Below are 26082 nucleotides of genomic sequence, written 5' to 3'. Positions count from 1 at the left end.
TTCAGGAAGGCTTTTTAAATTAATAGCTTTACAAGTAAAGTGCAATACAGACAGAAGCATTTGAAAGCTGCTTTTTAAAACTGAGTACTGGAAATATCAAGCTTTAGGATTTGCACTCATTTTCTTTTTCAGAACAGCATTTTTTCTTAACTATCCAGACTGCAGAAACAAAGTGTAACCCTGTGGGTGTGAACTTTCCAGAAACACACAGGTCTATTCTTCTCCTGATGCATGTGTTTAAATCCCAAAGGAGTTCTCTGCCTGCCTAGAGAGGAGATAATGATTCTGTTTTCATTAAACACTTAAAGTCAGCAAGTTGGATTCTATAAGCTTCAATTTAACATAGGCTACAGTATGATATATCTTCATAGACTATTTTTCCTCCTTGTTGGTTGCAAATGTTCCCCTCTAATTTCCATCACTGTCTGGGGAAGAGATGCATGCATATAGCAAACAAAGAAAATTACACAGATTATTACGGAAATGAACCAATACATACATGTTGATATAAATGATGATCTCAGTTGTAACAGCATATAAAAACTACTTTGCTAAAATATTGGCAATAGATTGTTCTTTTTGGTACGGTCCAAAACCATAGTTTCCTTGCAAGCTGCACCACATCCATGCAAGCTATTGTTTTTCACACTCTCTATTGGAAGAATTATACCCTGTTCCCTTCATGTTCTCGGGAAAGAAGTGAGTTCACGTAACAGCTTTCAGAAGTATCTACCCCATGTCCGTATGATGACCCACTCTCCAGTCTGTGTCATGTTATCTTTGTCCACATTTTGTCACTAAGGCTCTGTTCTCAACTCCAGTTACAGCACATAGGCAAGCAAGAAAAACAAGATCACTTGGAGAGCTCACTGTGTCGCTCAGGAACTGAGCAGATATGGAATGAGAATGGTAGTGCTCTTAGAGTGTGTGGTAGACAGAGTTCAATGCATCTGAAGACAGAGAAAGTAAGCTAACTATAAATTACTCCGTTTTATAGGTCTTTCTTATTTCTGAAGCAGCAGAGTATCATCAAGATGAGTTCTAGGTCTTAATACTATGTGAAGATGTGTAACCGTAATTAACGGAGCCAGAAGCAAGCTGGACTGACGGCAGTTAAAAATCTTGGACATAAAGTTAGCAAAGAGGTAAACTAGCTGAAGTTGCACATATGTAATTAGTTCCTAATGGGATTTGTGATTATTGTTACTGATAATTTGATTGACATGAGAAAGTGTGGAATAAGGAACAAGAAGAATAGCTCTAGGAAACATACTGCTTAAGGAATAAACAAACGAATGTTTATTATAGCTGCACTAATGGACATTTAGGATCATACTCCTGAAATTGAATCTCTCTATGCTATGCACAACAGGGAAATCATCACTGCAAAACAAACAGATTCTTTCTTTTTAAGCTTAATTTCTCCATAAAGACACATAGGAAGTGAACTCAGAGAGATCTATCACTTATGCCTGAGCTTTCGGCCCTCCTAATCAGTTTCAAAATCATGATTCTTAGCTGATGATACTCGTCCTGTTCACAACAGAAACTGTTACTCTCATCAATCACTGCTTCTAACTTCCAAATTTATCAGCCCATTCAATTCTGTCTGCCTCTCTCCTGTCTCCCACTTTTCCTAATGTTTCCCTAAGGGTATATTCCTTCTCACAAAAACAGACTGTGGCAAAGTCTGAGTTTTTCTTGTTTACTCCTGAACTTCCTTCTCTTTCTGGGTATGACCCTTGAAGAGCTTATGCACAGTATCATCAAAATCAACCCCCCACATCAACAGAATCAGTCCTGAGAGCAGGGACGGGGATGAGGGGAGGTCCTTGTGGAGGACATTATTATGTAAATGACAACAAATTCATCACTTCAGATCATGATTTTGAGGGAAAGTGGTTACGGCTGGTACAATCAATGTTAAACTCTCTGTCAGCACATGTTGGGCAGATGTGCTTCAAGTACAGCTGCTAGGCTGGACCTCTGAGGGAACTTGAGCAGAGACATATCTAAAATCCTCTTACAGTGGCAGTTAAGATAAAAGCACTTCCCTGGAGAAAACAGAAGTGCTTCAGGAACTTAGCCTTGGCAGAACGTTCGATATATTCTACACTATTTTATTGTATGGATGCCTACAGAAAACCATGACAGCCTTATTCTTTCACCCTCAGCCACTAAGCCATGTTTATGAACCTCTTATTCCAAATACACTGCACTCTCAGACTATTTGCCATTAAATAGTTTCTGTCAAGATGTAGTGATAAATACATTCATTGTTTTAACTTTTGTGTAAAATGTGGTATATAATGAATATGTTACAAAATATTAAATGTATACTACAGCTTAAAAAGCTTGAGGAATATTTTCATTCACAAAGAAAGGAAAGAGTTTGATAATGATAATGCCAAATACTAAGATTGCTTATTTTTGGCATTCATAGCTGAGAAAACAAGATATAAGGAGAAGCTCTCATCCTAAACCATAAAAGAGATAAACCATGAACCATAAAACCACGTACAGATAAAAAGTCCTAAATCCAGATCACAGATCTAGGAGATGTGTGAATTGTCCTGGGAAGTAGCATGACTATCGTGACAACCAGGTGAGCAGAAGACAGACACTAGCCAAAACAGCATGTCTGTGTGGTGAGCTATGCTCCAGTATTCTGCATCTTCACAAAGCACAGCAGCTAGTTTCTTAGGCTTTGTATTTTAGTACAATCCTATTCTTTTACTTTACACTAAAAGCTTGTCCAGCACTAAGAGTGATTTCAAGACTCCTCTCTCCCAGGGGATACTGCATCTAGCAAGATGTACTGGCTCACTTGAACAGTGACAAACTCACCAGCCAAGGGGTGCTGGCATGCTTCTAGGATTCTCCTTCAGCAGCCTGGAAGAACTAGGTTCAAAGATGGTTACACAGGATCTGGTCAGCAAAAGCGAAATTTTTGCATCCAGCAAAGTAAGAAGGAATGGTCAAAGACTCACGAGTGTCACAGGACTTGTGACAAGCATACACCACCAGCTGGTGACAACTGCTAATTGAAATCACTTGTGTCATTTATGGAGCACGATAATAACCAAGATGAGGAAAGAAGGCAGAACAAAGAATGAGTCTATTCTGAATATCTCTGTGAACTCTGATGGAAAAACACAGACCTGCAGAAATGTTAAACAGAAATGTTTAACAATTAGTGTTACAATAATAAGAAAAGTAACAGTAGCAACCTTCCTATCAAAGGGAAAAATATAAAATAATTTCCTCATCATGTAATTGTCTGGTAATATTTATTCAAAGGCACTATAGAATATAACATATGTTAAGCCCATACTCTACACATGCAGCTTGATTTATCACTCTTTCTTCCAAAAATGTCACCGGAAGGTCAGTGACTGAAATCCTTATTTTTCTTGTGTTTTTTTAGCCATCAATCAAATTGCTATCCTTAAAGTCCAGCAATAGTACTATCAGACATTGCCTGCCAAAGAGCCAGGGCTAAGAGACAAGGTTCTTTTCCAGCTTAGCTATCTCAGAAGAAAATTGAAATACTGTCTGTCACTCGGGGAATACCTGATTATGGACTATACTGAAACCAGGTAACAAACACAAACACCGCAGAAACACTGTGATGTCCAATCTTATGTCTGGTCTGAAATAGTCACACTGTTTCTCCAAGTATGTGTCCAGTAGCCACCTGAGAATCTTAGCAAGCATGTATCTATATCCAAAAAAATTCTGCAGAGGAATCTGGGATAGTCTTGGCAAGTATCTTAACAGATAAAATAGTCAAATCAAACAGTGTTGATTCATAAACAGTGGCTGAATGCATACTGACATTCACGTTAAGCATTTCTCAAGTACAGGTTAAAAAGTTTACAAAACTTCACCTATAGCATCTGGAATGAAACATCTGGAAGCTGCCTTAAGAATTCATCTAGTCTCTCCCCTACCCAAAGCAGTTTCATACCAATGCCATTGCTGACAGAAATTTGTCTAGTTTTGTTTATACAGGCCTCTAGCGATGGATATCCTAGGAGCACTAGAATTTCAGTACTCCTCAGAGGCATGATAATAAGAATATTATAACTCTGGTCTTTTGCCCCGTAAATATTCACAGGAGTACCAACAGATCCATTTCATGTCCTAAAATGAATGGCTGTTTATGTAGCTTCAGTATAAACTACAAAAGGCAGGGGTCCCTCTTTATTGTATTCTAGATTAGAGGGGTTTGATTGACATCACTGGTCACATAGAAAGGAGCCCAGACTTCAAAAAGAGCCTCTACAAGCCAGCTATAAGCCAGCCTTCTCCATATGGAGTAATTTAAAAAACATGACTACAAAAGCAAAATTTAACCAAAAAGATCACTTCTGAGACCCTTGGTTGTTTTATCACTTTTTATATAATTGTTCTTATCCATCAGTTTATCAGCATGTCAATCATTCTGTAGCCACTGTTACACATAAGAACTTTAGCATGTGTTAGAAACACGGCACCACATGAGGTTTGTCTTATCATCTGTGTTCCTAATTTCATAGTTGCCTGCTGAACTGAAGTGGAGAACAGGAGAACAGGAACACAGACTAGCAAAGAGATCTGTTTTAGCTATCAGACAAATTACCTCTAAACAAACATCCTGGCCCAGCAGCTTTTTCATGCCTAAAGAGGCTACTGACCAAACTGTGGTGAAAAGGTGATATCCCGTTTTTACAACAAGGGCAGAGGTGGAAAAAGACCTTTCAAAAGTTATATATATATTAAGTGGCTTATGACATTATATAATATCATAAGCACCAACCCTTAGCAAGGTACTATCCTGCTTACACTGAAGAAATTGCTAGGGTGGCCATTGCTACAGAGAAAAGAGGCAATGAACAGAAAAAGAAAGTACTGAAGTTCATAATGAAATATCCCTCACAAAGAATTCCCACTAAAAACCTCATAGCAATCAAAAATAATCTTTAAATTACATGAGCTTTTAATGAGTCAGATAAAAGCAGGAGATCTAGATTATATTATGAAACATCAGTGTGTATTCAGCTGCATTCTGACCTTGATTTGTTCTTTACACTGATCCGCTGAACTTATGGACAGATCCCAGCACATTCATTTTCCCCTTAGGGACAAAGTACCAAATGGTAGTGTAATTGCCAAGGGAAAATTATTACTCTGTTCTGAATTATTTCTATCATAAATCCAGCACCAGTCAAACAGACTCTGTCACAAAAACGACAGGGTTGCTGTACAGTGATGAGAGTCCCACATACAAGTGCACCATAAATCCCTTAGTCCCACCACCCAACAAAGTCATTATAAATCGTGTGTTTAAATCAAAATTAGAAAATCCAAGCTGGCAGCAAACTGGTCTGCATTGTTGAAACAATAGAAATGAGGTGATTTACTTGCTGCTGGTTTAAAACTCACCCTGCATCGTCTGTTTCTTATGAAATATGTAAAACGACTAGCTTTTTTGTCTGGATAATTTTGAAGGGGGAAAACGCAGCTCTTCAGAATATAGATGTGCAACTCAGATTAACTTCAGTTCTGTTTCTGTGCATGTGCAATATATGAATAATTAGACTATGCTCATTAACCCATAAAGGGACAGTTTAAAATAACTTGGGATTCTTATCCATTGAATCATTCTTTTATCTTTAAAGCCAAGTGTGTGGATTAGAATAATTCACAGAGAAACTTGGTGCCAATGAACATTCACATTTAACTGTATTTGGCTTTTTCTAGCCCTATTCATTTCTTCTGGACCTACCAAGGACTGGTGCCCCTACTGATGTTTTCAGGATATTCTTTCCCATAGTGCTTTAACAGCAGTTCTTTGGCAGCTGAGTAAAAGCAGGTATGTTCAACCCTGACACGTAAAAAAAGCTTTGAGCAAGGCGACCCATGCAACAGGGAAACTAACTCTTGTAGTCACAGATTTCACCTTCAACTCCTGCAAGACTGGGAAGTCAAAGATTAAAAACTTATGATGACTGGCATCCATGTTCAACAAGGGATGCTGGAAAAAGAATGTTTTCTCATAGAAAACTAATGGGCAACCTGTAAAAAAGGCCCTGTGATCTCCAGTATCAAAGAATGATCTACCTCATCTTCCACTCCCATGGTTGGGCTGACTTAGGATCAGATAAGGACTCTGCTTTTCCAAGACATCCAAAGTGACTTAATGAAGGCATTATGATTTGTACCAGCCATGGACTTCCACGTAAACAGGACAGGAACGCACATCTGCTCTTTGGTAAATACAACAGCAACATTTGGCTTACAAGCTCATTTTAAGTACTAAATTTGATCAGCATTCAATCTCTCCAACATTAAAGGATTCGGAGAGTATGACAGTTTTAAGTGAAGCCTGCTTATTAGTATGTTTTCTTACATGCAAAATATTTGAGGACTCTTCAAGTGACATTCAACTCTACACAAGAGCATTTGAAGCATCCTACAAAGAATAGTTCAAGTTCAGTGTAATTATCAGAGTATCGTGTGGCTCAAATTATCTTGCACAGTTTTAGAGTTGCCACATAAGCAAAGGCTAATATTAATTTGAATTAATCACCTTTGTTGAAAACAGAAAAAAACCCCAAACTTAAAACCCCATTTGTAAAAATGCAACAAAAATTCCTTCAAACTGGAGTTCAGTATCTCTCCTTTCCTCTTCTTCCCCATATGAAAAAAAATGAATTAAAAAAGAGTATTGCAAGATGAAAAGGAATAATCTTACTGCTGAAAATTAAGACTATGCAGTAAGTTAGGTATGTCATGTTTTTCATCATCATGAAACCCTGATTTTTAAGAAGTATGTCATTCACACACTTAAATTAACTAAAGAAATTTTAATGCATTTCAGGGGCTAATAGATGTCAATTTCAGATGACTCAATTATTAAAAGTGTTATTTATTTTCTTTCTTGATGATTTTGTTGGGAACGGTAGAATGAAACAGCCCTTCTATTCCTTAAGTTGTCAACGGGCAATGGTATCTATGAAAGCATGTTTGAGCAAATTCAAAATTGAGTTCGTTTATTATTATGCACAATACTTTTTCATATCTCTCTTTTTTCCTGTTCTAATGTTTATAATTTGCATATCAGTCAGCCAAGTGAAATATGTGTTTAAAAGCTAGAAACTTCATATGGAAAGCACAGAAGCCTGATCTTGAAAATACACATACAATCTGAATTTTGTTTGCCAGAATATCTACAGAATTCGATATTATTTCTGTAAAAGCAATTTCCTATAAAAATTTTTATAATAAAAGCCTCTCTGAAATTCTCATAAACCCTCACCTATTCTCTTATCTCCATTTTACAGAGAGAAAACAGACACAAACAGTTTAAGTAATTTTACCAAGATCACCTAGGAAGTCTATAGCAGAAACAGCATCCCAGGTTTCTCTAGTCCCTGTGCAGTGCCTTAGTCATAACACGGTCCTTCCTGTCATTTATTGCTTGATTTCTGGGTAGAGGAAAACACACTTCTAGCCAAATAGGAAGGGGCTAAACTCACGCAACATTGATTCCCAAGACTTCTCCAGATTTTATGAAGCAAAGGGACCTTAGCCTACAGTTTAAAAAACTGCTTTATAAAATCACCAAACGAAGACCAAAAAACTTGAAAGTATAACCTGCACTTTGAATTCAAAAGTTCAGCCTGGCAGTATGTTCTGCCAAACAGTAGAGCATATACTGACAAAGACCAGACCTCCTCTAGACAACAATCCTGGCCAACAGCAATTGGATGAGCCCAAAAAGTAGGATCATTTCTGAGAAGCAATGGTGCCGTCAGGTCAAAACAGCACGCAAATCAGTCAGTAGCCTAAGGTGGCAGACTATTTTGGTTTTGCTGATGAGACATCGGCATTGTCCTTTCTCGCTAGAAAAGTTGGTTCTTGCCTTTTATTCATATATCCTTTGTTGATGTTGGGAAAGGACAGGGTTTAGAGCAGCACCTCCAGCCTCTCAGGGTGGCTCGTTGCTGCTACCTTGACCAAGGTAGCAGCAGGGTCTTTTGCTCTCCATACTAGTCCCGCCAGACCCTCAGAAAGAAAAGTAATGGGGTTCTGGGGATTAGAGTAAGGAGGTAAAAAAGCTTATTGTGAGAGGGCAGGTGAGGGAGGTGGGGAAAAGGGCTGACCAGGCAGCTGTGGGAAGAAAAAGGGGTCTGTAGATGAGAGGAAGGCACAGGGAACAGGTGTATGCTAGGTAGGGGAGGATAGGACCCCCACAGAATGGCACAGGTTGTGAGGCTGGACAAAGATATCCCCCTGCTCCACCAACACACAGATTCCTGAAGCCATATTTGCACCTCAGCCCCCTTTCCAATACTCAAAGTTTCTAAGAAGCCTTCAGCAAGCTCCACTCATGCCACTCCTCCTCCTGTTTAACTCCAAGTTAAGCATTCTCTTGAAGTGTAATTCAGAGCTGGTTTAATTAATGTTCCCGAAACAAATTTCACAGACTTTTTCCCTCCCCTGTCAGTACACAACAGTCCCTGGCATTTGCACTGCAACATGGATACATCCATACCAAGCTGACTTCAGAGACCAGCTTGAACTATAACAGACCAAGACCATGAGGTGAAAAGACAATGGGCTAAGAACCATTAGCTAAAAATAATTCTTTCCCTCCCTTGAAACCAGAGTCATGTTTTTCCAACAGTTTATTCTGGGTTCGGCTAAGAATAGAGTTAATGCTGTTTACAGGATAAAACAATTACTGTTATAACAACTCAGAAGTACCAGAAATAATTGAAACATAGGCAAATTTTGTGGGGATGTGGATTAACAACATCACCCACTTCTACAAGATAGATGTATGCTAGAGCAAGACCTACCCCTTGCACTAAACACCCTGCAGAGAACTCGGACCTACAGTCTTTCTTTTGTACATACTGAATAGTCTTCTCCACTTCTTCCCCGGCTGTTAGCAGGTTTTTCTATTGTCCGGGATGTTCTCGCAGCACCGGCACTTCCCCGGAATGTGCTGTACAATTTGCTTTACTGCCCTTAGCTACGCAACAGGATCAGATGCGTGTCTGATACATAATACAAAAGCAGAATTGGATTTTAGTGTGCTTACTCTCAAGAATCACTTTGATTCTTTTTGTATGAACATATGCAAATGTTAGCTGAAATGTGTATCTCCACGTAAAGCAGATATCAAGGCTGTGATGTGTCACAGAACATATGGACTGACACGCAGCATATGGAATGAATGATGGTTACCTTAAAATATTTGTAGCTTTCTATTTTCTCTAAAAAAGGTGCAGCTGCTCTGGCCCATTGAGAGAGTATTTATGTCAAAGGAAAACCAACAACTTTTGTAGGAAGCCATATCCAAATCAATTGCTGGTGAACCACCACCAAAATTTTCCTGACAGTGAAAGAGAGTTACTATGGCATCTGCTGAAATAATTTAGATGAGGCCTCATTTATTAAAATAGTAAATCTATACCACTATTAATCAAGCGTGATACAAACCATTGATCTAATACTTGCTCCCTTAGCTGGTACTCAGAGGCACTAATTAAGGGAGCTGCTTAACGCACGTATTGTTTGCCTCTGTGTTGAACTATCAGCAAATGCAATCAGGAGTAATAAAGAAGGCTGGAGTTAAACTGCAGTTTATTCATTTACATGGACCCTATATGATTGTTTATGAATACCCAAGCAAAACAAGGTCAACAACTCTGGATGTGGCTGTGGAAATTTTGAAACATTTTGAAGTACATTAATTGGGCTAGATGAGAACTTCTACTTTTGTCACCTACTTATTATCCAGCCCCAGAATTTTAAATGGGCCCTCAAATGCCTTGACTTTTCCTGACATGACGCTGAACAGGACTTCAAGTAACACAAACAAGTGTAACATGGAACCAATTAGCCCAGATATGTTGTAAGACTTCAAATGCTACAATAAATGAAATCTTAATCTCTGGAGAAGGGAAACAACAATGAAGATCACTTCAACGCCATAGTTTAGTTTTGTTATGCACATATTTTCACTAGAAACTTCAAGAAAACATTCTTCCAATTTACCACTAATAATTCTGGATTTTATATGGAAGTGTATAAACTACAGGCTTAGTTGCAAGATAACTCTCAGTTTCCAGAAATAAGATCAGCTAATCATTATGGGGGGTGGTGCTGCCTCAGGTAGCTGAATGGCTAAGAAGTTTTTGCCTGAGTAGCAACACTCCACATCCAGGAATTAACTTAAGGAATAAGGAGAGGGTTGGCTTTGACTTGTTGGCTTTTGGTTTTTTTTAAGAAAAATATAAAACAAGGGGCCCTAAAGACATGATTTTCTATAGCCAAAGGCTATACTTGGTTAACTGAGACTTACTTTTTAAATGAATTTCTCTTTTCAAGTTGGTGAGAAGGTGATCTGGAGTGAGCATTAACTTACTTCAGTATTTTACTTCTGGAATCAACCTTGGAGTCAAATGCACCAGCTGTTAAAGATTAATTTGTGCCAAGGGAGAGAATCTGGATTTATATATCAGAAGGTAGGTTGACACTGCCTTTTCCCTTACCCTCAGACTTTGGTTTTCTAGAGTCAGCAGAACTCACAGCTTGGAAAGAAGCAAGCCAAGAAGAACTGATTAATGGCAGGAAAACAATCATCATAACTCATCATATATCTGCACAAGGTTCCTGGTTTTGGCCTGGTGAATGAAATTCTGAGAGAGAGGAACTCTCATGAAGGCCATCTGCAGCAGGGGAGTCGCTTAGTTCACAGATAATCCTGAAGGTATATTTTTTTGTCGTTGCTCATTTCTGACACAGCTCCCTGTATTTGTGAAGTCTACAGGGGCAGGCTTTTCTGGCCTAAAAAAACCTTCATCTGAAGAGACTATAGCTCACTCTCCCCCTAATCTGAAAGGAAATGGACAGCACTCCAATACGGCCATCCATCCCTGGAGCAGAAGAACAATTGTATCAACACCGCTTCATGCTTTCTCATGAATCCCGTTAAGAAAAAGCTTCTGATAAACATCAAAGAAAGGCTGCTAAGAAATATGCAAAAACTACTGCAACGTTTTATCTTTGGCCTTTGTTAACGTATAACCAATGAGTGTAGTCTTGACATGCACTGCGCTATCACCGGGCCTATGACCCACCTGAAAGGGAACCGTCAGGAAAATCTGAGTATCCAAGGAACTCCACTACGATCTCTTCAACCACAGAACAGAAGACAAGATATTAATTGATAGCAAGACAGATTGTCAGCATAAAAAAAAATGGTTTCCTGAGCAACTGGCATGCAAACCAAGCACCTGCCACCTTAACACGGTGAGCTGACTATGGTGCAGGCAGGACCAAAGGGGTATGATACACACACTAGGTTTCAAGAGACAAAACTGATGGATTCTTCCAGAACTGTAAAGAACAATAACTATTTTAGATGACAGTAAAATAGGTATCCACGGTCACATCTGATCCAACACTGATTAACACTGAATACAAACCAGACCTATTTCTTTGATGTAATATTGGATTAAGTCAACCAGTGTAATGAGGGGAAATTAATATGAAGATTTAGAGCCCAGCAAGGAAGAACTAGGGGTGACACAACACTCCTGACATTAGGAGGGTAATTTATCTTATCCTATGCGATTAAGTGGCTTTGAGAGGTCAGGTGCACGTTTCTTTCCATTAACTGTCAGTGCACTGCAAGGTGACAAGCTCAGATTTACAGGTCTACCTTTGGGATGCCTCAAGTAAAGTGGGAGGCATCCCACCTCACCTACTCGCTAACTGACCCCTTATCCTAAGGAAAGAGAAAGACAGGAGAAGCTGACATTACTCCCACTCTCAAGAAACAGTAGGATCTTTGTTATTTCCTGTGACACTACTTATCGGAGCTATCTGAACTGCCCTCTGCTCAGTTTAAGCTTAGAAGAGAACCACAGCTCTATTTGTCTTTTCTCTGCTTTCTCAGTCAACACATCCCATTTACTACAATCAACATATTTTCAAATTGTACTGAAATTTCATACAAAACATCCCCAAAAGATAAAGGATCTTCAAGAAGAAGGGAAGAAAGAGTGCCAGGGTGCTATTCTTGCTCAAGAACTTGGGGCACATATTTCCATAGGCTATGTTACTGCCAACGCTACAGCTTTCCAGATCCTCAGGGTGTGTGCATGTACTACAGCTGAGAACAGAATTACGCTTAAAAATCTGACAAACAAGCAAGCTTGCGAGAATTCAAACACAGTGGGCAAGCTGTAACTTTCTTTTATTGTTATTATTCAATTCAAATCTGCTTGATTAATTTTATGGAACCAAAATACACCAAGAAGGAAGAAGGAGGAATATATTTCCATATAAAATGGGCAAAACTTTATGAAATTAAAGTTATAGAGCTTAAAATATTCCTTGGAGGTATCAATTCATTTTTGTTGTTTATTTTTGAGAAATCATTATGCTGGACAGTAAAAGGATAATAAACATTTTGGAGGAATGAAATCAAACAAACCTTTTTTAAAAAAAAAAAATAAAATGTGGTGCTCCAAAATAATTTATACGAGCAATTTTTTCATCTTTCTCCAGATCTAAATATTATTAAATTTCACTAAAGATAAGACCTGTACTTGTTCCACAAACAGAATCAAATAGCAGTAAAACTACACAGAAATATCATATTAGAACATACCATATTAGGGCAGTGGAAAAATTGAGTCAAACCCTTCCGGTGTGGAATGGACATTATTTGTATCAAGTTCAACAATACTCTAGGGAGTACTTCAGAAGTTTCTAAGCAGGACAGGGTATTCTGAAGAAATACAGCCTCTTTAGTACAGTAAAAAGAACTGTTTATGTTAGAAATTCTTTTAAAAAGGACCAGCATGAATTTAAGAAGTTATGTTTTCATTTTTGCATTATTTTATCACTGAAAATAATAGCTAGGGATTAAAATAAAAGTATGTTTTCCACAGTTCTCTTCTCTCTCTCAAAATGTGTACGTTTATAGTTGTAGACAAGAAGATAACACATCAGTGCAACTAGGGACCACAACTGAGGTCTGAATTACTCTTAAAAACAGCCAGTCTTCTCAGAAGTCGGGTCTAAACTACCAATTACTACCTCTATGCCTGGTCAATAAGGTTACTCACCTTTTCTCATGTCACAGTCAGAGACAATCACATGCGTTTAATCTCCCCATCATTTAACACTGTATGGGCAGGGAGAAACACACGCTGTGCATTGGAGATGAGGCTGAATCAGCACTGCATCCATGAAGCAGGTAACATCCAAACCATGGTACTGCTCCAAAAGAAAGTGAAGCAACTTTCTGTACTACGCCTTACAGCCAAGGCGGGGAAAGCTAAGCTGCTTTTAGGCTGATGGTGGCCTTCTGAACACTGACTTTTTGAGGAAATTGAAAGGGCGTGTGTGATTTTGATAGCCCTCGGACCTCGTTTTAGGAACACTGCTGTGCCACGTCCGAGCACCCGACACAGCGGGGGCAGCTGCGCCGCATCGCAGCGTCAGCGTGTGACTCCCCATTGCCTGTCCCAGCAAGAACTTTTCCATCTGCTTTCATACTCCCAGTTCAGGCGCTCTGCCATCAAAGCCTGCCCTCAGCGCACTCCTCTTCTAACAGGCGCTTAATGCCTCTCTAGTCCTACTCATGATAAAGGAACAGAGCAAGGATTAGGCCTATTCCTGGTCTTTCTTTGTCTAGGAGAGGGGAAATGAAAACAAAAAAATACCAAACTCTTCTTAAAAAGGTACCATATAGTCAGCTAGCCAATTAGACTAACTTCAGCATCACTATAATTGTTTGGGGTTTTTTCGATAGGAAAGATGATAGATGAATAAAGTAAAAAAAGATCAACCAAAAGTATACCCTGCATGGCAAGCTTAGCCAGGCCCACATGTCTTGTTGCTTCTCTTGAAATACGGAGCATAAATCTACTGTTTGCAAACATGCAGATCTTTCCTCCACCCAGACTGGCTTGTAAGGCACGTACTCAAGGTAATACTACTGACAGGAGTCTGTGCAGAGATTTTAAAGAAATAGGAATCTAGCTACATATCCCTGTTGGAAGAGTATTTCCTCATTAGTAATATCTATGTATGCACATGTGTATACACTGTAAATATTTAGCTCAGCTACTTTTTTCCATGGTGCATGGGTAGCAAATGCAGCAGCAGTCCGCTGCAGCTCATCGTTAACGAAAGTCAAGTTTTTACAATGTGAAATCTTGTGAAAGACTTCACAGCGCTCTGGTGTAGTTACCTCTGAAAAGCAGCAGGATCCAGTATCACCATAAAACTGCTTTGGAAAGCAGGTGGAGAATGCATGACTCAGCTAATCTCTGGGTGGTTTTTAGATAGACAAAACTTGGCCAGACGATGCAGGCTGGGCCTTTAATCGAGACCTTGCCTTTATGCTTCATGAACAAGACATTCTAGAGCACTGGCTCAGTACTGACTCAGAAGAAAAACACTCAGCCACAAGAATCGGCTTAAGAAACAGCTTTTTTCAGTGTCTAGATTTTCAGGGAAGTCTAGCCACATCTGATTGTGTTCAGTGTATGGAAAAAGAAGAAAGCACCACACTGATTCTGTGTAACTGCACACTACTTCTCTGAGGTGCCAAAACCAAATAAAATTGGAACAGACTGTCACATTACTGAACATTTAGTAGTTCTTCTAATAGTCTAGATATTTCAGAATACTCTGCAATATTCTACGAGCCAGAGAGTACACAAATCATGGTCCGCTTTAGTCTGAAGCGATGACCTATTTCTAGTCCATTACTGTTGCCAATGGGAAGATGCCACAAGGCAAGAATGAAGGGCAGTGCAAAAAGCAAGTGGATACTCCTTCTCTCTCCATGATGACTCCTTTCCTACTACATCTTTGGACTGTTAAGTAAGGGCTAATCACTAGTTTATGTCATATATTCAGTCTGGCACTGGCAGCAGGAACAGAGTGGTAGGGCACACAACTGTGTTTTACTGCAGTGATGCTGGAACATCACTGAGCCATAATTTCTGTGTGACACTGTGCCTGAATCTCAAACATCTCCGGTAAATGTTTGTAGTGAAATGCACCTCAGTACTGCTGATTCTTGCAAGCCCCTGCTCAAATATGGCTATAAATACGCCAGCAAACAGAAAAGCCAGTAATATCAGGAATTCTTTTCACGTTGCCTTTGACATCACAGTGTTTTACTGATGCAATGTTCCCAGGTACCTCAAGAATCGAAAAATTTGAAATGTTCCACTACTTTCCTCTCATTTTACACTTTCACTACCAACATATTGGATGTACTGATTTCAAAATGGGGACAATTCCATTGCCTCAATTCTTAAAGAAGGCATTACCTAACCAGCACTATACGTGTTAATTATTAACTCTGATCATAGTAAAATACAAAATGTTGTATAAATTCCAGAAATGCTGAACGGAACTCTGATTTTCCATTCTGTGTGAAAAGCACCATGCAGAAAAAGAGTGTGTTCTAGCAGATCACAAGAAAGGAAAGATATTAGAAAAATGATATAACAGTGCAAGTCAGGACAAAAAAAAATCCTGAAGCTTGAAGGTGCCTTCCATCACAAATTAAATACAGCACAAGGGTCAGTGATAAAAAAAGGAGAGGCGGGGCATTAGGGAGAAACAGAAGACAAAACCCTCATTCATTAGAGAAAGAGGAAAGAGATTATTTATCTCCAAAGTGTTAAATTGAACTTGCTGCAAAATTGATCAGACCTCTCCAGACTCGGAAATACCCTACGGCAATTATTGATCAAGAGCAATGAATGTGTTACATACCATGCTTATGTGCCATACCAAAAAAAAAAAAGGGAGGGGAAAAGAGCTAAAGTGTATTTAAAACATATTTAACTTCAAAACACACTCAACTGCTGAGTTAATGATTGCATGAGTTATAGCAGCAATGTGTATGAGGATAGATTATCTTCAGGAAAACATACCTGGCTAGATTGAATGCATCATCGATCAAGCCTGCTCGATTACTGACAGAGATAACCTGTGAGGGGCAAGCACAAAAATTGAACCATTTAAGGTGATGAAACAGTGAAGGTTCACCTATCAAAGCAGATTTTAGGGATGAGAAGAGGAGCTTACCTCATGGTTCCTTGTTAGCTGATTAATTAGCAGCCTCCAATTCCTAATATCATAATTAACTCTAAAGTAGCCAGTCTGGTTGATGTTCCCCAGCAACCAACTTGCCTCTTCCAAAGCAGGAATTCTGTGGTGTTCTGGAAACAAAGAACAAGATGGGAAGGGGACTTGGTTTTAAATTTTAAAATCCTAAAGACATATCTGTTAAATTCTCTCCTTCTTTAAATATCCATGAAGGCAGTAAAATTAATTCAAAGACTAACAAAAATATTGTGTTTGATTAATAATTTCCTTTATCTGTTGTGATGTAGAGAAACACCAGTTGACATTCCTATGGGGACCTTTTACCCACACGGAACTCCAAGGACAGTTTTTTTCTGGCAAATAGTATTTATATGAGAGGTGCCCATTTTAAGTCTGGTACCCCGATTCCGGCCATGCTAAAATAGCCTTCTACAACCATAACTCAAATAATTCAATGGATGTGCTATAGAGAGACTAAACCTGTGATTAAAAAAAAAAAACTCTTAAGTGTTTCTGCATGTAGTCGATGAAGCTTTTATATTGGATTTTAAATTAAAGTATTTCCAGTTGTACACCTTCTAGCTGCTAACCACTGAGAGGCTCCCCTTTAGAGCTAGACCAATTAACCTTATATGAACTAACCTGTTCTTCCTCTTTCCCCTCTTTTTAAGTAATCACTTTGGGGCTGAAAGTCTAAATTTATTCCAGTATTTGTACAGTCAGGCAGTCCACAACTATTTCTAGGACTAGGGATTTCAACAACAAAAATGCCCTGAACTCACAACACACAATTCTTTCACTACGGAAAGAATCATCATGGAATGAAGCCTCAGGCTTCAATGTCTCTTGAGGAAGCCTTCAATCTAGTAAATTATTCAGACAAAACTGATCATGAACCAGAACTCACCAAAAATTCAGCAACATTTTTTCCTACTCTAATAAAATTAGTTTGTACACTGTTGACAAAACGAACAGTCTTCTCATGCATTTTTAAAAATAAAAAAGAAATACATAAAATTTGTTTTAAACATAATTCCATCAGGGAATTGTTTGGTACGCCTGAATTCCCTGAAAGTAATGAATGGGAAAAGAAGTTAACAATATGGTCTTAACAATTCACACATACTATCTAGTACCTAGACTTAGTAAAGAAATTGATTTGTTTCAGCCTTTCTTATAAAAAAGTAATTTCTAAGGAAATAATAGCTGCCTAGGACTACAGATAAAAGTTATGCTTCTCCCTTGACTAAGTATCTCTAGCAAACACACAAATAACTATCATTTCAAGGCGCAAAAAATACAAAGAGCAGCAAGACCCCAATCCTAAAACCACCTAATTATATGTTTAACTTTAAATTCATGGAGTTGCATTATGCACACAAATTCAGATAAAAAGCTTCAGGATTAAAAAAGAAAGTCCTCTTCTCACCTAGGTAGTTCTGACATTATTAAAATCTCTTAAAAATATACTTCTTAGAAATATTAAGCCCAGAATAAGTCAGTTGTTGCCTATTCTATTCAATTGTTATTGCTCTTTTAGGGTTTGTCTAGCTGACTCACACCAGTTCAATTTAATTATTCTATATAAACAATTGAGGAAAAAAATACAGACCCCTGGTTTTAGTTAAAATATTGATTACATTCATTTAGTTATCTGTGATAAAGTGCCAAGCAGACACATTCTTTAGGAGCCAACATATCCTGCAGAAATGGGACTGAGAAAACCAGAATTAAGTCCTACAACTCTGTGGGATTCCCAGGCGTTCATACTGTCAGAGCACCTAAGCTACTTTTGCCACGCAATCTGATTTGGAACAAAGTTTTAACAGCGGATATCCTTCCTTCCACAGGGGTTTGTTAAACATTGGACTCAGTCCTAAGCAAACTCTCTTAGACTGCTATACTGAAGTTGCTCCTGTGTTTTAAATCCTTTTTTCACCGGACCTGAAGTCAGAACCACCCAGTTGCTCCAGCCTACTTACAGAAGACTTGAATCTTGGTTCCTGTGTAAATCACTGAATCTTATACAAAGAAAAACATTACTGTAGAAAGACTGTAAAAGATCATAACAATTTACAGCATAGTGATAAAGGCACTTTCTTAGAACAGATTTGGATCAAATATCTGCTGTAAAACAGGGAGAGAAGGAATATGAATCTGGATCTACCCCATCCTATTTAGTTTACCCAGTGTGGTGCCGTGAATACAGCCTGTCACCCCTAAATCTCAGCTATGTTCCTTATCAACCTAGCGGGTTTCTTAAGAGCAAGAGCAAAAATACCCACTTTTGTATCTACGAGAGACTGCTGAGGGAAACGACGACTTCTGGAGTTTCTCTGGATCTTCAGGGGTGTAACTGCCATGTGGGGTTAGGAGCAGGCTGCTCACGCCTGGCAGAAAATCCTACCACCTTAACGCAGTACTGCTTTCCGCCCATGCTTTTATGTTGCAAACTAACCTTTAAATGCCACCATCAAAAGTAGCTAATTGTAACTGATTAATCCCTGCACCTCTACGATACCTAAAAGCGTACCAAATGGGCTATGAGCACACATTAATCAGTATCTGGGTAAATAAATACATTACATGGAAATTTTCAAAATCAGATGTAATAAAAAAACTACATACATTTTTTCTTGTTGGAGTATTTGTATTAAAATTTGATCTCCGAAGTGAGGAAATTACTTATGCTTTAATAGAATACTGAATGATACTTGCCAGTCAAATATGACAAGTTCAAAATAACCTATTTCACAAGTAACAGCTGTGCAACACCTCAAACACATACTGCTTTAATGGAGAACAGTATCTTTTCAAAGCTCGATGGCATTATTGCTGTTTTGGTCAGTTTAAATCCATCTATAACCCTTTGCTATTATTTTTTGATAAGACCACTCATGTGTTGACCTTCTCCTGAAACACAGGACAGGAACCTTTCATGCCTTTCCAGCTCATATAAGCAGGTGGTTATTTTAAGGGACTGCCTGATGCATGTGCTTCACATAGTTCTATATAATTTACCGGAATTTGATGTTTGAGTCTGTCAATTCTCATGTCTTCCTATAAAATAAATTCTTTCTTTTGGTGATTACAGCACTGAAAATTTCTATACACCTGGGTAATTTCTCCACTTACTACAAACGCATTTATTAGTTTCCTGTTAGAAGTATTATAGTTAGGGAAAAGGTAGTCATTCAGTGTTAAACCCTATATTAAACCATTCATGACTTTCTAAACAACAACAAAGATTTCATTTGGGAAGAAATCCATCTTTGATGGTTTTAGTTCACCTCTTAAAATTCAATCTACAATACATATACAGTTGTATTTGAGATTAAAGGGAAATTTTTTTACTCTTCTTCCATCAGAAAGTGTTTTTCCATGGTCATGTTTTGTCTGGATGCCTCATAAAATAACACTGCTCTGAAACTTCCAGTTTTGCTACATACATATAGGAGACATTTAGGAGGAAATGGTTAAATTTTATGACATTTGTTTTGAAGTAACAAAATCATTTAGGGTCTGATTTTCTCTGCTCTGGAAGTGTGAGACAGTCCTGCAGCTGGCGTTAACTGCACGTGGCTTGAAGTTCTGAGCTCTCCCAGCTCTCGAGCAACTTCAACTCCACCAAAACCAGCAGGAATGATGGAAGCCTGCTCCTCAGCACGGCAACATGAGCACCTTGTGAGGCAGCTCTGGGAGAAGGGCACCCCTCTGCAAGACACCACTCCAATGCTGACAAGAGCATGGGCTCAACACAGTTCTACTACCGTTTCAAGTGTTCAGACTCACAGTTGTTATTTTAACTCTTCATTTTATACAATCCTCTAGCATACTAGGAAATTGGTTTATGCTGGTAGAGCCCCTACTGGGAGAACTAACTCCATTTTCCTGCAAAAATAACTGCACAAGAGCAGCACAATTTCATGCCAACAACAGCAAGTGAAATTTTTCTGACAAAGAAAACGTTCCATGAGGAACTTCATCATGATCACAATATTTTGTGAAAAGATACTGGCTTTAACTAAATTCTGCAAATCTTTTTTCAAGAACTTTTCATCTGTGGAGAAGGCAAACCAGAAGAAAAAGTTCTTTCCATCTCACTTGCCATGTTGCCATAGCTCCACATTGAAAAATAATGTTTTGGTATAGTGAACAACAGAATAAATGGAGCACATCAGTAAATATGATCATGTTCTGTCTCACATACTCTTTCCTCAGACTACCCTTCCATCCATTAACATTCCTATATGATGGAACTGCTAATGTCTAAGGTGACACACAATGTAAGCAGCAGTCTTCTGTTAGGATTTCTGCTCAGCTGTTGGGGTAAGGGAAGTGATTCTGCCTCACTCTGTCAAAATCGTGCCAGGATTGCAGGTCTTGTATCCCTGGTCCTCACTATGTCTGGCTAAAGTTTTAAAGCAGGACCTATATATTTATTTTATTTCACAGTGCTTCCCTTCCTCCCGCTTTTGAAAGATAAAAGAGTGGAGTCTGGAAGCAACACAGGTCAAGCTCAGCAGCTGTCTCAGAAAGGGAAAGAAAGGGTATTTTTCCAATGCTGCACTAATGCTCTATTCCCCAGCGGGCAGCCAGCAAACCCCAGCTCAGAAGCAGCTGTCTTCTACAAAACACTTCATGGAGGAGAATCAGACTGTCAAGGGGCTTACAGTTAAAGTAGAGATTATCTAGTAGGAGGTGGCATAATATAGTAAGTTAGGACTTGCTGTTTGGAAGGCAATTGCCCTGTTGAACTTTCTTTCCCCCATCTCACGGCAATCCTGTGGAGATACTAAGAGGAGTCTGAATGAGAGTCACTTTACCAGAGGCAGGGAGGTCCATCAGAGGAATATTTCCCTGGGACATAACAAATAGTCAAGGTACATGAGGTGGGGATGGAATGGGCAGGGAGACAGACTGTAAAGCTGCGGCAGTCAATTCGGCAGCACTTGCTGAGTCGCATGGAGATGTTTCCTACCCGGAGCCTGAGCGCCAGAACAATCGCCCAGGGAACAGCAAGTATGCCTTTGTCCAAAGCCTTGCTCACCTGTTTGAAATGGATGCTAGCTAAACCTCCACACTGGAGGTTAAGGTTACTTCTCCTGGATTTGCAGGAACATGACGCCTGTGCTTCCACACTTAGTATGCCTTCAGCAGCAATCGCCAACACCGTCCCGCAAGCCCTGCTAAGCAGTCGTCTTGTGGGAACGGGCTGAGTTCAAAGCTGGTCCTTGACTTTACCCACTACTGATTTGGGGCTGATCCCAAAACACTGTGGACATTATGTTCATACATCATTACAGCGACCACAAAAGAGGCAACTTATCTAGGAGAAACAGAAGCAAGCCCTGGATCTATGACAGAGCAGAAGTTTGTAGCACCAATGATTTGCACAGTGCCAGTGAAATCTATCATTCAGCAGACCTGCAAGACTGTAGCACAAAGAGCACTGCAGCCATCTTAGTGTGATGTCTCTGACCTCTGCATGGATAGGAAGGCTAATCATGAGATGTCTCCTTTGTGGCTGGTTTAGTTTTCAGAGGTTTAATAGCTGTCACTTGCCTGAAGCAGAACGGTCTCATCCACGGCTATGGTGAGCGAACAGGGGAAAACGTGGTGGTGATATATCTGTGCAGCACTCTGAGAGCAAAAGAGACAGCTCCATTTCACATGCCCAGACAAACCGAGCCAGTAAAAGGCTCATCTGGTATATGAAGGGATGAGGAGAAAAATGGTTACATAAATGCTATGGCTCACTGGGTAAGGAGAAAAGAGACTGGCAGAAGCACTTGCAAAAGGAAAACCTTCCAAAACTATGACTACATGCTTTCCACAAACAGGTGTGAAGAGCTACATTGAATATGAAACATCTTGGAGATTATGCACTTTGTCAGACAAGTTGCCAAGGCCTGGCACTGTCCTCTCTACAGGCTATGTTGCAAAGGACAATGAATTACATCTCAAAAAGACGCTGCATACTTGTAATTTCCAGTGTGTCCCTTCACCTTGGTGTTCTGAAGAGTGGACAGAACGAGCTCTGTTGCCAGCAGCTGGAATAATCTGCAATTATCTGAACTAATCCTCCTCAGCATATTGAACAATCAGCACCTCACTATCTCTAGTATGTCACCAGACATGGCCAGGATGACTAGAGAGTAGCAACCCAAGCGTCCTACATTCAGTGGCTCTCACAAGACTGGACAGCAGCCTCTTATCCCTTGCTCATGAAAATGCCAATTGGTACCCTACAATACCTTGATGAGGTCACAGACACGGTAGCAAAGAGGATGCAAAAATCAGTAATTCTCCCTCTTGTCCTTCTGGATGTACATGAAGGAAGAGACTCTTCCATCACCAAATAACCATCCCTGGCAAACTCGAGTGTAAGGCAGGGGGTGTACTCCCCTGGGAAACTGTTATTTAAAGTACAACAAAAAAGGAATATTTCTTGATGGCAATATACATAGCTATTTCAAAACTGCTGTGGTTTCATTTCTCTCAGATAACACATAGACAAGGTTAATTTTATTGAAAAATTTAAGTGATATGCCAAGATATCATAATGGTAGTCATTAACCTCGACCATCTTCATTATTGGCAGCTGAAATGAGGTATGTGATCAGTATTACATGCCAGACAAGAGACAGCTGTTCACCATCTCCTATCCGCTCTTCAGGTTACACTGGAAGCTTCTTTAGCACAGCAGTTTAGTCAACAAGAAGGAAACGCCTGCTCCTTCCTAAAGAGGGCATGGAAACCATCCTCATAAACAGCATTTCCTTCAAATTTGATTTGAGTATCCTCATTCAATTACACTCACTTGAAGAACAATGTGACCACTCCCAATCTTCCAAATATCCTCTGGAGCAGTTTGTTTCACTTCCAGCCTGCAGAGCTGTTCCCAGACTACTCGCTGGGACAACACTGAAACTGTGTCCTCTGCACAACAGAAAGTCTTCAGGATTCTTCCAGTCCACAAGAATCAATCCTGGAAACCGTCCTTTCCAGTCTCAGAATCCCTCCCACACCCCCCATGAAACAAACATACCAGCTGCAGAAAATCTCCAGGAGTATCACAAAATCATCTACACCAGCCCCAATACATAACAGCATGTACAATGAATCATACATTGAATACACCCAGGGATGTTCTTACTGACTTTTTTATGTTGAGGAATTCTCCAGCTGAGCTAGACAACAATAAGTAGAAGCAAGAGGACACCCTTGCTGTAGTCATAAGTTTACAGTCTCATTTTCAATGAGGCACAGCAAGTGAGTGAGTGAGAAAGTAATGAGGAAGGACAAGGATAATGACAATAGATCACAGTGGCATTGATTCACTACACAGGAAACTGATGACTCAGGAAGGTTCCTCTTTAATTTCTATATAGCAGCCACCCCAAAATCATTGCTCACACTGGCCATCATTAATTTGTTGATTTCTTGAAGGCATTCCGATAGGAGCAGTAGATCTTAAAAGAGTGGGTAGTGGTTTTATGGACTTGTTCCTCCACAGCACTCTGCAAGTAAAGGCAATGAGGAAGCAACTGTGCAGGTAATAGTGATATACTGAACTTTCAAGGCAGGAGTGAAGGGAAGGAGGCATGCATGTACAACCTAATGAGATGAGATGAAATGAGATGATCAACTCTCTCTGAAGTCAGTGGGAATCCTTCTATTAACTTCAATGAGAGTTCAATCAAGCCCTAAAGGACAAACGTAGAGCAGGTCATTAAGGCAGATCGTGAAAGAGCAAACAGGTTTTGAAGTATTCTGGAGGTGTTAATATTAAAAAGTATGGCCAATGCGATATATTTCTGCAAAGTGAGGCAGCATCTGTATGCTCTGACTAGAGTATGTTTCCCAGGTATGACAAATGCCCTGGTCCCAGGCACATTCCTAGATCATTATATCATGGGAGCAGCGTAAAATATGTTACGTTCTGATAGGCTGCAAACCGTCAGGGCAAAGAAACACATACCTTGTACCACTAGAAAGTTGGGATACGCAGATTCCCACTGATTGTGCACCATTCATTTCTAGTCCTGCTGCTAAGCTCTATGTGACTATTATCTTTTAGAGACTTACAAAAGAGAAAAAAAGGAAAAAACACAGGGTCACACAGGTTTGACTCTTTCCTCTCTCCAGCTGAATTTCTATCAGAGGGAAATCTCTATACCCTTCTAATTTTACAAGAAGGGGTCACTTCTCCCTCTACAGCCCATGTGTCGAGGGGATGCATGGATCCTTCTTTTCCCTTCCATATAATCATTCTATTTAAGTCCCACATTTCTTCCCTCATTCTCTTCAATTTCAGCCCAAGACTGTCATCTGATGTAGCATGAACTGCTAAGGAAATAGAGAAATATTTCATGAAATTTCTATGGCGGGATTCCTTTTTTAGGTGATAAAAAAACCACTGGTATCTAGCCCTAGCTGTCCTCAGGACAGTAACTATTATGATCATGTAGGAACTGAGGAGGGAGAAAATAAGTAGTAAGCAGAATAATGCACTTTTGAGGTCCAGCATCTGGTTATCTAATAGAGAGAAGAAATACTTTGACAGATCAATAAGGAAACTTTTTAATGACAGTAAACATTTCTTAGCCCTGGTTCAGACTATGCATCGGAGTTAAAAATGCCAGAATTCTAAATACTTCGCATTTACTAAGTCATACTCATCAGATGCTTTGCTATAAAAATATTACATTTAACTTTCACCAATCAATAAAGTGAATTGCATTCATCAATGATTTGATATGTGTTGCTAAATATAAAATACTTAGCACTTAGGTACACATTTCTATGTAAAAGCTTTTCATTACATTGTCTAACTCCTGCAATAATTATAAACCTTGCTTGTTGCTCATACTTCATTCCTCCTCCCTCCCTTCCCAACTCTCCTTTTTTTTGTAATTCATTTCAAGTAGCTAAAACTGGGTGCAGAGCAACTAAACAATTATCTAGGATCAATTCCAAAGAAACAGTTGAGGAAAACACAAGTATGCTTTATGAGATTCCACTGGGAGGAAAGTTTATTTTTACCTGATTTGTTAGACACCCATATAATTGCCTCTGATGAGATGTGGCTCGTATTTCCTACTGCAATTGTTAATGGAATCTGCCACAAGTAGCTGCAAGACAAAGGAGGGGGAATCTAAGAACAAAAATACTGAACTGATTCTTCTCACAGCAATCAGGGATCATGTCAAAGAAATCAAAACACAATTTCAGTAGCAGTGTAAAGATGTGGATTCTAACAAGTTACTTTGATTTTGAAATGCATTTGCTATTAGCAATAAAACAATGAAAAAGTTATTCATCTTAAAAAAAACCCCTAAATTATATTTTACATTTTTCACACACTATCATCATATGAGGACTTTTTTGCAAGGCTTTGCTAATTTAACAAAATGATTCATAAAAGAGGAAATAATGATTTCCCATAGAAAGAAGAACACTTTTTTACATTTACTTAGAAAAAGAGAACCTCCAGGTAAAACATGCTTTGATTTACAGGGACTCCAAAGTTGAAAAATAACATACTCTTCTAGCAACTTCTTAAAAAGTTATGATGGGCTTTCATAGCTGTTGGTTTATAAAAACAAAACAAATGGGATGGATCTCCACTTCTTTGCACCATTTATCATCACTTACGTATATGCAAACTGGACAAAACATGCTACATTTGGATTTGGAGATATGCTGGTGTAATCAGACCCCGACTTCCTTACAGAGTATCACAAATTGTTTCTCATTTGGAATAAATGTTATAATTTACCTAAGACTTTTATAGAACATCTTTATCTCAATAAACAGAAATTGACTGTATGAAGTCAATCTTTTGGGGACGGAAAGGATGAATTCCTGAGGGTCTTCAGATGAATTCCTGCTTGTCTTCATCATCATCTCTATTCCTGAACTCTCAAAAGT

General features: G+C 39.1%; 1 protein-coding gene across 2 annotated transcripts in view; it reads right to left on the bottom strand.

The window, feature by feature from the left end:
• TRHDE (thyrotropin releasing hormone degrading enzyme) overlaps positions 1-26082 on the bottom strand; it is a 223227-nt gene that overhangs the window by 29045 nt on the left and 168100 nt on the right. For both annotated transcript variants that reach the window (XM_075495695.1, XM_075495703.1), the window contains 3 exons: positions 25195-25283; positions 16126-16259; positions 15972-16027 (listed from right to left, as the gene is read on the bottom strand). In XM_075495695.1, the coding sequence (XP_075351810.1) occupies positions 15972-16027; positions 16126-16259; positions 25195-25283 (279 nt within the window). The remainder of the gene's footprint in view (positions 1-15971; positions 16028-16125; positions 16260-25194; positions 25284-26082) is intronic.

The sequence above is a fragment of the Mycteria americana genome, chromosome 1 (genome assembly GCF_035582795.1).
Source record: "Mycteria americana isolate JAX WOST 10 ecotype Jacksonville Zoo and Gardens chromosome 1, USCA_MyAme_1.0, whole genome shotgun sequence".
NCBI lineage: Eukaryota > Metazoa > Chordata > Aves > Ciconiiformes > Ciconiidae > Mycteria > Mycteria americana.
Note: the sequence above shows the minus strand (reverse complement) of the source record. Positions and strands in the feature narration are given on the sequence as shown.